The following is a 17,500-nucleotide window of genomic DNA, read 5'->3' as shown; positions in this document are numbered from 1 at the left end:
TCTGTGGAGGGGAGGGGGGGGACGAAGGAGAGAGAGCAAAGATAGAGGAGGAAGTCGGACTGTCACACCAGAGGCAGTATCATTCTCAGACTGGCCCATCTGCTTCTGTGAGTCACTTTACTTCCTGCTAGCCTACAATACACTACAGTCAGAGTAAACAAAGTATGGTATGCCTGCTGTGCTCAGGCTATAGATTTCTCCACATTCTCATTCTCACTCTACTATTAAATCACGGTTAATACAATGTGCAGCACAATGTATCCAACACAAAAAAAGACCCTTATCTAGCCAGGAGCAAGTGAAGATGACATGAACTCAGGTTAAGACGTTTCAGAACGGAGCACCTCCTACAATAATATCTATTCCCCAGCAGCAGAGCAGAAGCCCCCGTTTCATCCTGCAATCCCCAGATTTCATTCATTACAGCTGTTAATATCCCTGTAATGAAGGACCTGCACACCCCAGAACAGTCAGCCATTATGGGCCTGCAGCAAACAACACAATACCAGCAAACACAGATAAATGGACCACCCAGACGAGACGCATACTCATTTCAATACATTTCCATAAATACTGACTTTGTCATTTGGAGGATTTGAATTGCAAATGTAAGGTTGTCTGGCTGAGAAGATCAGTCACAGACATGAGGCAGGACCTCCAGGCTAGGTGGTGCTAAGGGGGGGGGGGGGGGGCTGTGGGTCTATGCATACCCAGCCCAGGCCACTCACCGATGGGGGAGTCACCCAGCAGACCTTTGCCCAGGGCCATGTGGGCTGGAGGTCTGAGACCCAGGGCTTTCTGTAGGAGTAGACGAGAAGGGTCACCCAGCAGACTGGATACCTAGGGAGGGGAAGAGAGAGAGAGAGAGAGAGAGGAGGATAAAGGAAAACAGGCGGGGAAAGTTGACAGAGGAGGTGATGAATTGAGTGAGAGTGTAGAGAGCAAGACGGATGACGGCAGGAGAGAAGTAGAAGAAAAGGAAAAGACGGCGAGATGACGCAGAGACGGGTAACGACCTCACAACTCCACCAGCGCGGCTCCACTTCCGCGTAAAAAAAGGCGCGCGGGACTACCACGGCTGGGGCCAACGGAGCACACAGCAGCGTGTGTCACATTAAGATATCTCTCTCTCCTCTCACACGCTCTCTGCATATAGCTACGGTGTCACAATGTGCTTTTAAAAAACGACATCAAATATGCAGGAACCCAGAGTTGTGCCATCGCATCTCTTTACTGCTGCAGCACACAGGAACGTTCGGGAAATAAAGAGAGAAGAACGTCAGTCTCTATGGGAACAGATAGGGAACTGAAGTTTCAATATTGTGAGAATGTTTTTTATTTTTTATTTTTTTACGGACGCAAACCAATCCTTTCTGCACGGAACCCATTAACTGTGCAGAGTAGGTTTTCCCTAATGTTGTGATGTTTCATTACAAATGACTGACAGAGGCAGCCGACCAAAAAACCCACCACACACACACACACACACACACACACCACATGTTGTCTCACATTGCTGATGTGCTTGTCTTTGATGTGTAGGAGCTGCTGCTGGGCCAGCTGCATGTGCAGGAGGTTCTGCAGCACCAGCCCGTTCCCCAACATGGCGCTCTGGGAGAGAAACAACACAGGGAGGAAAAACAGTACACACACACACACACACACATGTAGAACGTACTGTAACACACGTTACCATACACACTCATTTCTCCAGTCCCCGTAACCCACTCTCACCTGCTGTACCTTCCCCAGTTGTAGCAGGGCTGCTGTGAGGGGGGGTCTGAGGAACGGAGAAAGGCTGGGGTGCCGCCCAAACTTCCCTGGAGATAGAGAGGGGTGGGGGGGCACGGTAAACGGTGTATCTCGGAGGATAATGGAAGATAAATAGAAAAATATGTCTTTATTAAACTGCTTAAGTGTTTCTCGGGCAAATTGGAGACTTCACGGAGCTACAGCGCACCTGAAACAGAGCATGGGACACGGCACTGAGATATGGTTTCAGCCATAACTCCAGCTAGTGACCCACGACCCCCTCAGAATAAATGTACGCGTCAAAGCTAATGGGAGCTACCGCCAGAATAGGTAGAAAGTTTAACATTTAATCAGGGGCTAATTTTAGACTTAGTCCCGATTGTGCGTTCTTCTTTAAAGAGCCAGCCGCTCAGCCTCCTTCCCTCCTTCCCTCCTGCTCTCGTCTGTTCTGATGGAGGCTGAGAACAAGTTCATTATAATAGATGACTAGGCATTCATCAAAAAGAAACCTGCTTAGAATTGATTGGACGGGACATGCTAATCAAAAGGCCACGCCTGTCTTTCACAGAGAGGAAGAGACGGATACAAATCTCCCTGATAAACAACATATTAGCAAATAAGTTACTTATCAATGTAATTTACAATAGTCCTCCAAGGAAGAGAGTCCAGCTAATTGCTGCCTGCCTATGTGTGTGTGTGTGTGTGTGTGTGTGTGTGAGTGTGACCTCCTCGTTTCCCAGTGTGGTAGGGCCTCATGAGGACCTGTAGGGCTGCTGGGTTGGTCATGCTGTTCAGTAGCTGGGCCAGGTTGGGCTCCGGCAGTAAGCCCTTCTTACTACTCAACATCTGCCAACACACACACACACACACACACACACACACACAACACACACACACACACACACACACACACACACACACACACACACACACACACACACACACACACACACACACAAAAAAGGGAAAGGTTAGCACGGCTTGCTCCATCTCAGACAGTGCGGCGATAGTGTAGTGACAGTGTAGTGATAGTGTAGTATAGTAAAACGTGGTGAATAGTGGTGGAATCGTGGTGGTGTCAGATACTCTGTGTGCTAGTTTCAGTTTCTGTGTGGAGCCTGGGATCTCCTCATTAGGCTGTTCCTGATGGCACCATGGTCACTTGTTTACAGCAGGGCACCCATCTGCTACTGGAGAACAGGGAGGGAGGGGGAAAGGGAGGGACAGAGAGGAGGGGGGAGGGAGGGAGAGAGGGAGGGAGAAAGGGAAGGACAGAGAGGAGGGGGGAGGGAGGGAGGGAGAGAGGGAGAAAGGGAGAAAGGGAGGGAGAAAGGGAGGGACAGAGAGGAGGGGGGAGGGAGGGAGAGAGGGAGGGAGGGAGAAAGGGAAGGACAGAGAGGAGGGGGGAGGGAGGGAGAGAGGGAGGGAGAAAGGGAGGGACAGAGAGGAGGGGGGGAGGGAGGGAGAGAGGGAGGGAGGGGGAAATCTAGCAGTGCTTCAGGTCTGCTCCTTGCGCTACAGCAATGTGTGTTCTGTGAGCCACTAAACCAAGTTAAGGGGTCAGGACGTGCCTTCCCACTGGGGGCCGGGGAGGAGATATGGGGGAGTCCTCTCCATGTGTTACCATATGGAGCTTCAGCCAGGGGATAGAATGGGAGTAGGGTGGGTTGGCTCGGTTTAGGCCAGATTCTCAGCCAGAGGGTAAGGAAGACAACACACTAGCTAAACACCCTGAGCTTGGTCGACAGTACACACACACTGGAATTCAAGCGCCTCAAATACTCCCTGCTCATTATGGTGACGGAAACTGATGGAACTATAAATGCAACCACCTGCAGGGTTGAGCTTAGCAGCACAGTACAGCGCGCTCTAAGCCCGCAGACACCGACTCACAGAGTAGACATCTCCAATAACATTACCAAGATGATATTTACCCTTCAAACTAAGTTCAGCTGAATTCAGGCTCGCTTGTATCCTGTTAAATACGGGAAGTACACTGTGCATTGCTACCTCTGATGGCACGCGTCTTAGCCTGCCATACAGTGTGTGTATCATACAGAGTGTATCTTAGTTGGGTATTGAGTGAGACAGGTTCGTCCCCGAAGCACAGCGGGATCTGTCGCTGACAGCTTCTTTCAGAGGGAGAAGAAGAAAGGAGGCTCTCTCTCTCTCTTTCTTTCTGAGAAAATGTCAGTGCGCATCAGTGTGTTTGGTTGGTTGCTGGCTGGTTCCTTCAAGCATCAGAAAGCCTGACTCCCACACAATCACACCAGAGAGAGGGAAGGAGAGGGAGGGAGGGATAGAGAGGAGAAAAGAGGAGGGGGGGGGGGAAGGTCCATCTGGTCCTGTGTTCACACTCAGTTTCACAAACTGAATAAATGACAGGAGGAATCCTCCTCTGACTACAGTGGCTCTCCTCCGTGTCTTCTCTATTCTTCTCCTTCTCTCCTTCCAGGGTTCTCATGTCGCTATGGTTTCTGTCTGCATCTCGTTCATTCTAATATGTTCAAGAGAACGAGCCCAAGGAATGCTCTTCCACAGAATTAAATAGGATGTCAAATACTCAACCTTAAAGCACTGTTATAGTAGTCACTCAGACAGTGAATAGTGGTCACCAAGGTGCTGATTTCCGACTTAGGAATTTACGCCACTCCCACGCGCTTCTCAGTGGTTGGTATTCACACGTACCTTATGCAGGTGCGAATCGGGCTTTGCAAACGTGGTTCCCTTGCGCGCGCTGAATAATACATTTAATTCAACCGTTGGAAACCCTCCTACTTGCTGGCCAATAGATTTTCCCGTGGAGTTTTCATTCAACAGGGTTTTCAGTAAATTAATCTTAAGCCATCTCTTTAAATATGGTGTACCTTTTAGTTAGTGCATTCAGAAAAGTGTTCAGACCCCTTCCCTTTTTCCACATTTTGTTACGTTACAGTCTTATCCTAAAATTGATTAAATAAATACAAATCCTCATCAATCTACAAACAATACCCCATAATGACAAAGCAAAAACAGGTTTTTAAGAAATGTAAGTATTCAGACCCTTTGCTATGAGGTACATCCTGTTTCCATTGATCATCCTTGAAATGTTCCTACAACTTGATTGGAGTCCACCTGTGGTCAATTCAATTGATTGGACATGATTTGGAAAGGCACACACCTGTCTATATAAAGGTCCCACAGTTGACAGTGCATGTCAGAGCAAAAACCAAGCCATAAGGTCGAAGGAATTGATCGTAGAGCTCCAAGACGGGATTGTGTCGAGGCACTGATCTGGGGAAGGGTACTAAACATGTTCCGCAGCATTGAAGGTCACCAAGAACACAGTGGCCTCCATCATTCTTAGATGGAAGAAGTTTGGAACCACCAAGAGTCTTCCTAGAGCTGGCCGCCCGGCCAAACTGAGCGGGAGAAGGGCCTTGGTCAGGGAGGTGACCAAGAACCCGATGGTCACTCCAGAGTTCCTCTGTGGAGATGGGAGAATCTTCCAGAAGGACAACCATCTCTGCAGCACTCCACCAATCAGGCCTTTATGGTACAGTGGCCAGACGGAAGCCTCTCCTCAGTAAAAGGCACATGACAGCCCACTTGGAGTTTTCCAAAAGGCACCTAAAGACTCTCAGAACTATGAGAAACAAGATTCTCTGGTCTGATGAAACCAAGATTGAACTCTTTGGCCTGAATGCCAAGCGTCACGTCTGGAGGAAACCTGGCACCATCCCTAAGGTGAAGCATGGTGGTGGTGGCATCATGCTGGGGGATGTTATTCAGAGGCAGGTACTGGGAGACTTGTCAGGATTGAGGGAAAGATGAACGAAGCAAAGTACAGAGATTCTTGATGAACACTGGGACAAAGTTCACCTTCCAACAGGACAACGACCCTAAGCACACAGCCAAGACAACGCAGGAGTGGCTTCGGGACAAGTCTCTGAATGTCCTTGAGTGGCCGAGCCAGAGCCCGGACTTGAACCAGATCGAACATCTCTGGAGAGACCTGAAAATATCTGTGCAGCGACGCTCCCCATCCAACCTGACAGAGCTTGAGAGAATCTGCAGAGAAGTATGGGAGAAACTCCTCAAATACAGGTGTGCCAAGCTTGTAGTGTCACACCCAAGAAGACTCGAGGCTGTAATTGCTACCAAAGGTGCTTAAAGAAAGTACTGAGTTAAGGGTCTGAATAGTTATGTATATGTAATATTCTAGTTTTCATTTTTTAGACCTGTTTTTGATTTGTCATTATGGGGTATTGTGTGTAGATTGATGAGGGGCAAAAAACGATTTAATACATTTTAGAATGAGGCTGTAACGCAAAAAAAAATTGAAAAAAATCAAGGGGTCTGAATAATTCCTCATGCACTGTATGCATATTCATGTGTTTCAGCACCAATTGGTAGATTTCAAAATACTTTGATCTTGTAGACTATTTAGGAGAGGCTTTACGCACGAAAGAAAGAAAACAGTGGTTTCATTCATTCAGTTCTTCAACCCATGTTAATGTTGGATGATTAATGTACATAGAATTATAGTAGGGAGAATAGTGTACAGTAGTAGGCTATACCTTCATCTATTACCTGCACTAACCATGGAACTGTGTGATGACACGACCAAGTATTGCGCCATGCGATGGGTTCAAACTGTTACAGCTTGGTCTGTGCTCCACTCCATAACGATTTAATTTAGCCTACATGTCTTTTTATGGTCCCGTGTGGCTCAGTTGGTAGAGCATGGTGTTTGCACCGCCAGGGTTGTGGGTTCGATTCCCACGGGGGACCAGTACGGAGAAAAGAAATGTATGAAATGTATGCATTCACTACTGTAAGTCGCTCTGGATAAGAGCCTCTGCTAAATGACTAAAATGTAAATGTAAATATATTATCTACTGTTACTAATGATCCTCAGCAACAACCACACGTCCGTGCCAGCGTTTACAGAGGAAGCAAATGAAGGTAAACAAAACAATGTCATTTAATGGCATGATAATGTCGGCTGTACCAAACGAAGGGAACTAACAGTAAATTGGCAGCTGAATATGTGTGGTTATTATGCCTACTGACGGTCGATACTGAGAGTGGCTAATGTTTAACATGATAGAAATAGGAGACAGAGAAAGTCTAGAATTTAAGAAATTGTAGAGTGCCCATCCCTGCAAGTTAATAAAAGGCAGCGCAATTTAAATTCTGCATAATGGGACAGCATTTCATAAACTTTACTGTGGGAAAGTTGATATGTTGATATGCTTCAGTTTGCTGTCATATGACTGGTTTCCCCATTTGTCTCCAGTGATTAAAAAGGTAAAACAGAACAAGTGTCATTTATATTTACAACTCCCGTATCCAAACGGACGACTCGTCTAGCTAGCTCTTATCAATACCTCTTACCAAGTTACAAATAACAGCGCATGGATAAAAGGTGTTATTTCTATTGGAAAAAAAGGTAAAAGGTGGTGGAATTATTAGGGAATAAGTTCAAGGTTAGAAGACGGCGTATCTGTAGACACACGTCCATCTGTAGACACTCAATCTCCACCCCCAAAACGAATGGCGGGTGAACAGCGTGCTTTCCTCAGGCTTCAGTTCAAGGTCAGAATACGCAGAGAGAGAAAAGTGCATTAAAAAGGGAATTGCGTTCCTTTTACACACGCTTCTGTACAGCATTTTGTGATATCAGCTGATGGTTGAAGGGCTTTATAAATACATTTGATTTGCTTAACTTGGGTCGGAAATCGCCCCCCCCCCCCAAGTGAATAATTCTCACTAAAGGCTCCCTCTTTAAGTCTATACTGTCTCGAGGCTATAGGCCAACCTTGTATCCCTCTGTATACACACGCAAATCTCCACTCCGTTAAGATTACTACAGTAAAACTAACGGACATAAGAGTTGATCTGCTCACTTCAAACAGAGACCTGATATACAGGGCCGTGTGAGGATCTATCTATACAATCTATACAATACTATACAATACTATACAGTACTATACAGTACTACTGCATGCCTAGTGCCAGATCACCTGGTATGCGCTGGAATACCTGGTATGACCAGTGCGAGTTCTATTTGGTGATGATGCGGTGTTGACAGACTGACAGTTCCTTCAGTTCCTGACAGCTCCACAGGTAGAAATTAGTGAATGGGGGAGAGGTGAGGTGCTGCTTTTGTTTGCGCAGACTTCAATGTGTGTGTGTGTGATTGTGTCTGTGCATGTGTTTGATTACATTTGAGCAGTGTGTGTGTGTGTGTATGTTTGTTACAGCGGCAGTGGGCACAGCATGATTTTTCTTCGTCAGAGGGAGTGGGTTTATTGTGAGCCAGTCCTACCCTGGGACAACTGTAATTATAACTGCCACCGTTATGGTTACTGTAACAGCCACACAGCACCAGAGAGAGAGAATGAGTAGGAGGCCATTTGTATTCATGTATATGTATGTATGCATGTGTGAACGCGCGCAAGAATATTGAGTGAGCGTACGCAGCAAGTCGATGGAGCCATCCGTTTATCTAGGTGTGCAGTCCTGACCATAGCGCATGCATTTCCAGGTTGTCCCTAGTTCAAGTTTGTACTGTATCTGAATCAGTAATATGTATCTCTATTTTCTATTTTTAAGAAATGTGTGAGGTGGGAGTGTTTGTGTATCTACCGTGTGTGTGTGTGTGTCCAGTCACTCACCACGCCCTGAGCAGCTATGAGTGCGGCCAATGTGCTCCTGCCTGAGGTTCCGGGGGTGCAGAGAGACAGACGGATCTCCTGTCCTCCCACCAGTGTTTTGTCCATCTCTATCAGTATGGCCTCCGCCTGCTCTGCACTCTCATACTCCACCACCCCGAAGCCACGCACCGGGCTGCCCTCATCCTGGGCCAGCTGAAACACAGAGAATACGCGTTACAACCACACACCTCACTCAAAACAGCACAGAACTAACGACGAACTAAGCAAACGAAACCGTGCATGAACACTCCCCTATTCCATCACAATTACAGTGTGTGTGTGGAGTGTTTCATGCCACCAGAGACTGGCAGTATACTCTCACAAGGTGAGCTTCAACTCATGTCCAACTCTCTCACTCTCTCTATCCTTTTCTCTTTCTCTCTGTCCACGTGTGTCTTCTCTGGGGAATTCTGGCTCAGAATTTCAGAGAGAGAGAGAGAGAGAGAGACAGATCTCCTGTAATTGCAACACAATTAGACCCAACCAAATCATGAGAAAATAAAAAGAGAATTTCTTGACACATTGGAAAGAATTTACAAAAAAGCAAAGCAAACTAGAATGCTATTTGGCCCTTAACAGAGAGTACACAGTGGCAGAATACCTGACAACTGTGACTGACCCAAAATGAAGGAACAGTACAGACTCAGTGAGCATACAGTAACCTTGCTATTGAGAGAGGCCGCCGAAGGCAGACCTGGTTCTCAAGAGAAGACAGGCCATGTGCACACTGCCCACAAAACGAGGTGGAAACTGAGCTGCACTTCCTAACCTCCTGCCAAATGTATGACCATAGAGACACATATTTCCCTCAGATTACACAGACCCACAAAGAATTCGAAAAACAAATCCAATTTTGATAAACTCCCATATCTATATCTATTAGGTGAAATACCACAGTGTGCCATCACAGACGCAAGATGAGTGACCTGTTGCCACAAGAAAAGGGCAACCAGTGAAGAACCAACAACATTGTAAATACAACCCATATTTATTTATTTTCCCTTTTGTACTATAACTATTTGCACATCATTACAACACTGTATATTGACATATTATGAAATGTCTATTATTTTGGAACTTTTGTGAGTGTAATGTTAACTGTACATTTTTTATTGTTTATTATCTATTTCACTTGCTTTGGCGTGAGAGAGAGAGAGAGAGAGAGAGAGAGAGAGAGAGAGAGAGAGAGAGAGAGAGAGAGAGAGAGAGAGAGAGAGAGAGAGAGAGAGAGAGAGAGGTTGTGGATTGCAAAAGAGCTCTTTTCAGCCCATTATCAAAGCGGCTGGCTTTCACAGAATCCACCTGAGCTATGAGAGATGTAATACAGCTACTCCTACTCCTCCTGACTTTCTATCTAAGACTTAGACAAATAAACACACACACACATACACACACACACAGTGCATACACATTCACACAAACACGCACCCATACCGTACACTCACACAGACACACAAAACGAGCACTACTCTTCTCAGTACTGACGCAACGACAGAGCAGTTTCCTCATCATAAAGTGCAGGCTGGTTTCCATCCAATTTGGACGGTGCCTTCATTGATCTTGTCCCTCGGGGCATCTGCACTGACGAAAAGCTTTCTTTCAAAAAGCATTTTGATGAGTTGGTTAAGAAATTAAGTATTAAAATAGGCTTCTTCTTTAAGAACAGGTCCAGTCTTTCGTTAAATAGCAGGAAACAAATCATTCAGTCAACATTCATTCTGGGTTATTGGCAATGGGTATAGGTTCAGCACGCATCATTGCATTTTGTACCAGAAAGTAGGCCCTGTTCGAAGTCTGGCAGATCGACGCATTGCGCTCTTTTTCTCTAGAAAGCCCTCTTGCATACGTCATTGTTAACTTTCAGACCCGGAATCAGGGTTGCCTAACCCTAGACATCCCTTCAAATCTCCACCGAGTTAGGTAAATCTGCATTTAGTTCTTCTTTTTTTTTGCGCCTCTCATGTGGAATGATCTCCCAAACGCCTTAAAGTTGGTGGAGTTGGTGCCTCCAAGGTAGTTCAGGCGGATGTTAGAGGGCCTTTTTTTACTGAAGAATGTATTTGTTTCATTTGACTGTGTATTGCTTTTCCTGTACAGTGTAATTGATGTGTATAATCTGCGAAAGAGACAGCGATCTCAGCATGAGTCCCTGCTTAAATAAAGGTTCAATAAAATCTAAACCAATAAGCACCAGTAGATACAGTGGGTATTGCTAGTATTCACCCTCCCTGGATTTCTTCACATTTTATTGTGTTACTAAGTGGGATTAAAACGGATTTAATTGTCACTAAATACTATGTGATGTTAAAGTGGAAGAAAAATTTGATGAAAACAAAAATACTAATATACCCTGATTATAAAAGTATTCAACCCCAAGTCAATACATGTTAGAAACACTAAGTCTTCCCTAAGTCTGATTGTGCTATATTTACCCCTGATTCTTTTCAAAAGCTCTGTCAAGGTGTTGGGGGATCATGGCTAGACAGCAATTTAATTTTTTTTCATAGATTTTCAATCAGATTTAAGTCAAAACTGTAACTTGGACACTGATTTCTTGGTAAGCAACTCCAGTGTAGATTTGGCCTTGTGTTTTAGGTTACAGTCTTGTGGAAAGCAGACTGAACTAGGCTTTCCTCTAGGATTTGCCTGTGCTTATTTTATTTTACCTTTATTTAACTAAACGAGTCAGTGAAGAACAAATTCTTATTTACAATGACAGCCTAGGAAGAGTCGGTTAACTGCCTTGTTCAGGGGCAGAACGACAGATTTTTACCTTGTCAGCTCGGGGATTCAATCCACCAACCTTTCGGTTACTGGCCCAACACTCTAACCACTAAGCTAACTGCCGCTACCTGCCGTGCTTAGCTCCATCCTACCTCTTTTTATCCAGAACAACACCCAAGTCTTTGCCGATATCAAGCATACCATGACGCAGCCACCACCACGTTTGAAAATAAGGAGGCAGTTACTCAGTGACGTGTCGTGTTGGATTTGAAGAATCCACCAGAGCAGTGTTTGTTTTTGCAGTATTACTTCAGTGCCTTAATATGTATATTTGTATTCTTCTTTTCACTCTGTCATTTACGACATTATTGTGGAGACAATATAATGCAGTTGATCCATCCTCAGTTTTCTCCCGTCACAGCCATTGAACTCCGTAGCTGTTTTAAAATCACCAATGGCCTCATGGTGACATCCCTGAGCAGTTACCTTCCTGTTCTGCAGCTCAGTTCAGAAGGACGACGGAATCTTTGATGTGTCTGGGTGGTTTAATACATTAGCGACAGCATAATTATTCACTTGACCATGCTTAAAGAGATATTAAATATCTGATGTGTTATTGTTACCCATCTACCAATCACTGCCCTTCTTTATGAGGCTTTCAAAAAGCTCCCTGGTCTTTGTAGTTTAATCTGTGCTTGAGATTCAACACTTGACTGAGGGACAGATGTTGTGCGTATGGGGGACAGAGGAAGGGTTAGTCATTCAAAAATCCTTTCAACCCCTATTATTTCACACGGCGTGAATCCATGTAATTTATTATGTGATTTGTTAAGCCACATTAGTTAAATCTTGTCTAAACATTGGGGGTGAATACTTATGCAACGACTATATTTTAGTTATTGGATTTTTATTAATTTGTAAAAATGGGTCAAATGTTTATTTCACTTTGACACGGTGGAGTATTTTGTGTAGATCAATGCCCCCCCCCCCCCAAAAAAAAATCACAAATAAATCTATTTCAATCCCTCTTTTGGAATGCAATAAAATGTGAAAAAAATCCAGGGGGGGTGAATATTTATGATACCCAGTGTAGTCTCCTGACACAGAGTTATTATTGCTACACGGGTCACGGTCCATCAATAGGAGTGAAAGCAGATATGGAGGGATGGAAGGAGGGAGGGGAAGAGAGACGGATAGATGGATGGATGGATGGATGGATGGATGGATGGATGGAGTGAAGGAGGGCGTCGGTCAGTAAATCCCCTGCCTGGAAATGTGTCAATTTAAGCCCACTGTAATTGGACAAGGAGCCATTCAGCCTCGTACTTGATTACATCCCAAATGGCACCCTATTTCCCCTGTATAGTGCACCACTTCTGATCAGGGCCCATTGAGAATAGGGGGCCATTTGGGATAAAAAATGTAAAAGAAACTTGTGTCCGTCAGCAGAAGGGATCACTTAAATAACGCATCGGACCCTCAGTCCTGTCATACAAATACATGGTAGCCTAATGGAGCTTGCAAGAAAGATATGTCACTGTACTTGTGCGCGTGACATTTAAACGTTAAACTTGAAAATGCAGACCAACTGACAATAACATAGGCTTCCTGCTCACAGCTGGCCACACTTCAGCTAGATGGAAAGGTATGACAAGGCAGGACTGAATCGCATGTAGTACAGATTCTCCATACCATAACGCAGCTGCTGTCATAATCCTCCATCGCCCATCCTCTCACCCCACCATTTCCTCTCCTCCACTCCCACTCGTCTGCCAGTCCCTCCGGTCTGAGGAGAGAGGGATGAGGAGGAGAGGTGTGTAGGAGGAGGTCGATAGGCCATCAGCATACATTAGCCATACACTATGGAAATTACCTTCCTCTCCTCTTTACCAGTCTACCACTTCAACGCCCTGAGGGAGGGAGGGAGGTTGCCGTGAGTGAGTGAGTGAGTGATGCTGCGAGGGCAAAGCGAGAGAGAGAGAGAGAGAGAGAGAGAGAGAGAGAGAGAGAGAGAGAGAGAGAGAGAGAGAGAGTTAGAAAAAGAGAGAGGCACATACATACACTTGCAATCTCACACAAACGCATTAAGCTGTTATGCTCATTCATCTTCTACACAAAGTGTGTGTGCGTTCAGTGCGAAGGACAAATTACAGAGGAAGAACTTTTTGAGGCTATTAAATCCTTTCAGTCTGGAAAAACCCCAGGGCTTGATGGCATACCGGTAGAGGTATATCAAGCCTTTTTTGATATACTAAAAGCTCCATTGTTAGATTGTTTTAACTACTCCTATAGAAATGGTAGTCTGTCAGGTGCTCAGCAGGAAGGTCTGATTTCTCTATTATTAAAACAAGACCCAGATGGCAAATATAAAGATCCAGTCTATCTAAAAAAACTGGAGGTCTCTTACACTTCAATGTTGTGATGCAAAAATACTAGCGAAATGCATAGCACTCAGAATTAAAAGGGTTTTACCAGGTATTGTGCATCCTGATCAGACAGGTTTTTTACATGGATGATACATTGGAGATAATAAACAACAACTACTCGAAATAATAGAACATCATGAAACATCTAAGAAGCCAGGCCTGGTATTTATAGTGGATTTTGAAAAGGCATTTGATAGAGTAAGATTGTATTTTATTTATAAATGCCTGGATTTTTTACATTTCGGTAATTCTCTTATAAAATGGGTAAAAATAATGTATAGCAACCCCAGGTGTAAAATAGTAAATAACAGCTACTTCTCAGAGAATTTTGAATTGTCAACAGGAATTAAACAAGGGTGTCCGCTGTCACCATATCTATTCGTTATGGCCATCGAAAAGCCAGCTATTAAAATCAGATTCAGTAACAACATTAGAGGATTAGAAATACAAGGCTTAAAAACAAAGGTGTCCATGTATGCCGATGACTCAAGTTTTATATTAAGTCTGCAAGCTAGATCCCTGCAATGTCTCATTGAGGATCTTGATAGGTTTTAGTCCAAAGAGTACAGAAAAGTTAATTATGATAAGTGTACAATATTACGTATTGGATCTTTAAAAATACAACTTTTACGATGGCCATCACCCTGCAGTTTACCTAAAAAAATGGGCTGATGGCATTCATATCACAAAATATATAAATAAGCTCTCCACAATGAATTTCAATAGAAAACCTGTAAAAATAGACAAGATCCTGCAACCATGGAGAGGTCTATTTACGGAAAAAAACTGCCCTGATAGTCATATCTCAGTTTACTCACTTACTTATGGCGCTGCCTACCCCTGATAATTCATTTTTCAAATCATATGACAAAAAAACATTTTGCTTTATTTGGGACGCCAAACCAGACAAAATAAAACGTGCCTATCTATTAGAGGTCTGCCGATTAATCGGAATGGCCGATTAATTAGGGCCGATTTCAAGTTTTCATAACAATCGGAAATCGGTATTTTTGGACACCGATTTGGCCGATTTTTTAATTTATTTTTTATTATTATTATTTTTTTTAGACCTTTATTTAACTAGGCAAGTCAGTTAAGAACACATTCTTATTTTCAATGACGGCCTAGGAACGGTGGGTTATTTTTACTTTGTCAGCTCAGGGATTCAATCTTGCAACCTTACGGTTAACTAGTCCAGTGATCTAACCACCTGCTTTACATTGCACTCCACGAGGTTACGAGAATGCAGTAAGAAGCTAGGGTAAGTTGCTAGCTAGCATTAAACTTATCTTATAGAAAACAATCAATCAATCATAATCACTAGTTAACTACACATGGTTGATGATATTACTAGTTTATCTAGCCTGTCCTGCATTGCATATAATCGCTTAGGTACAAGTTGCTCCAACCATAAACATCAATGCCTTTCTTAAAATCAATACACAAGTATATATTTTTAAACCTGCATATTTAGTTAATATTGCCTGCTAACATGAATTTATTTTAACTAGGGAAAGTGTGTCACTTCTCTTGCAAACAGAGTCAGGGTATATGCAGCAGTTTGGGCCGCCTGGCTCGTTGCGAACTGTGAAGACTATTTCTTCCTAACAAAGACAGCCGACATCGCCAAACGGGGGATGATTTAACAAAACCGCATTTGCGGAAAAAGCACAATCGTTACACGACTGTACCCAACCATAAACATCAATGCCTTTCTTAAAATCAATACACAGAAGTATATATTTTTAAACCTGCATATTTAGCTAAAAGAAATCCAGGTTAGCAGGCAATATTAACCAGGTGAAATTGTGTCATTTTGCGTTCATTGCACGCAGAGTCAGTGTATATGCAACAGTTTGGGGTCGCCTGGGTCGTTGCTAACTAATTTGCCAGAATTGTACGTAATTATGACATAACATTGAAGATTGTGTAATGTAACAGGAATAACGTTTTGTTTTTTCGAGATGATAGTTTCCGGATTCGACCATATTAATGACCTAAGGCTCGTGTTTCTGTGTGTTATTATGTTATAATTAAGTCTATGATTTGATAGAGCAGTCTGACTGAGCGGTGGTAGGCAGCAGCACGCTCGTAAGCATTCATTCAAAATAGCACTTTCGTGCGTTTTGCCAGCAGCTCTTCGCAATGCTTCAAGCATTGCGCTGTTTATGACTTCAAGCCTATCAACTCCCGAGATTAGGCTGGTGTAACCGATGTGAAATGGCTAGCTAGTTAGCCGGGTGCGCGCTAATAGCATTTCAAACGTCACTCGCTCTGAGACTTGCAGTAGTTGTTTCCCCTTCCTCTACGTGGGTAACGCTGCTTCGAGGGTGGCTGTTGTCGATATGTTCCTGGTTCAAGGAGAGGGACGGTTCGAGGAGCGGGACGGAAGCTATACTGTTACACTGGCAAGACTAAAGTGTCTATAAGAACATCCAATAGTCAAAAGGTATATGAAATACAAATCGTATATAGAGAAATAGTCCTATAATTCCTATAATATCTACAACCTAAAACATCTTACCTGGGAATATTGAAGACTCATGTTAAAAGGAACCACCAGCTTTCATATGTTCTCATGTTCTGAGCAAGGAACTTAAACATTAGCTTTTTTACATGGCACATATTGCACTTTTACTTTCTTCTCCAACACTTTGTTTTTGCATTATTTAAACCAAATTTAACATGTTTCATTATTTATTTGAGGCTAAATTGATTTTATTGATGTATTTTATTAAGTTAAAATAAGTGTTCATTCAGTATTGTTGTAATTGTCATTATTACAAATAAATAAATAAAAATCGTCCGATTAATTGGCATTGGCTTTTTTTTGAGGGTCCTCCAATAATCGGTATCGGCGTTGAAAAATCATAATCGGTCGACCTCTACTATCTATATAATGAATATGGTGGGTTTAGATTATTAAATATAAAAGCCCTAAACCTTTCTCTAAAAGCTTCACTTATTCAAAAGTTTTACTTGAACCCTAAATGGTACTTAAGTAGATTAAGAAAAGCTCATCCATTGTTTAAAAATGGCCTTTTTGCCTTTGTGCAGATTGCCATGTCTCATTTTCGATTAATTGAAAATGATACTTTCAAAGTATCTCTCTTTTTCAAAAAAGCATTGCAGAGCTGGCTACAATTTCAATTTCATCCCCCTGAAAAAATAGAACAAATATTACAACAAATATTATGGCTGAACTCAAATGTGCTGGTTGATAAAATACCTGTATTTATGGGAAAGATGTTTGAAAAGGCTATTTGGTTCTTAAATTATATTGTAAATTGGAATGGTAGAGTTGTCCTACATGGAGTTATCAGAATTGTACGGGAAGGTCTGCTCAATCCAAGAGTACAACCAATTGATTACAGCATTACCCAAAAAATGGAGGAGGCGAGTGGTAGCGGGAGGAGGTAGGGAACTGGTCTGTCTGCCCAATATAAAGGATCAAAACTGGCGGAGGAATAAAAATTGCATAAATAAGAAAGTATACCAGTTTCATTTGAGGACCAGGATGTTGACAACTGTGCCATACAGATTGCAAAATAGTTGGGAAGAGATTTTTGATGTACCGATTCCATGGTACAGGGTGTATGAGTTGATATATAAAACGAAAGATTCAAGACTTTGTGCTTTTCAGCCAAAATTATTATATAGAATTCTTGCCACCAACAAAATGTTGACTATTTGGGGCATAAAATCATGTAAGATCTGCAGATTTTGTTGTGAGGATACAGAATCAATAGACCATTTATTTTGGTATTGCCGTAGCCTGTTTCTGGTCTTAGGTTCAGGAATGGCGGAAAATGAATTGCATTGATCTAAAATTGACCCTAGAAATAGGAGATCTGGAGAGACCGGGTCAGTCAATTACTAATACTCTTAGTAAAAGTA

The 17,500-nt window shown here is 43.1% G+C and overlaps 1 protein-coding gene across 4 annotated transcripts in view; it reads right to left on the bottom strand.

Moving 5' to 3' along the window:
• The window catches only part of LOC106584032 (ribonucleoprotein PTB-binding 2), a 71,059-nt gene that overhangs the window by 13,799 nt on the left and 39,760 nt on the right, over positions 1 to 17,500 (bottom strand). For all 4 annotated transcript variants that reach the window (XM_014168823.3, XM_014168824.3, XM_014168825.3 and 1 more), the window contains exons 4-9: positions 8,415 to 8,606; positions 2,478 to 2,598; positions 1,735 to 1,820; positions 1,513 to 1,611; positions 729 to 840; position 1 (exon numbers count right to left, since the gene is read on the bottom strand). The exon at position 1 is cut by the window's left edge and continues 313 nt beyond it. In XM_014168823.3, the coding sequence (XP_014024298.2) occupies position 1; positions 729 to 840; positions 1,513 to 1,611; positions 1,735 to 1,820; positions 2,478 to 2,598; positions 8,415 to 8,606 (611 nt within the window). The remainder of the gene's footprint in view (positions 2 to 728; positions 841 to 1,512; positions 1,612 to 1,734; positions 1,821 to 2,477; positions 2,599 to 8,414; positions 8,607 to 17,500) is intronic.

Source organism: Salmo salar, chromosome 23 (assembly GCF_965601325.2).
Source record: "Salmo salar chromosome 23, fSalSal1, whole genome shotgun sequence".
NCBI lineage: Eukaryota > Metazoa > Chordata > Actinopteri > Salmoniformes > Salmonidae > Salmo > Salmo salar.
Note: the sequence above shows the minus strand (reverse complement) of the source record. Positions and strands in the feature narration are given on the sequence as shown.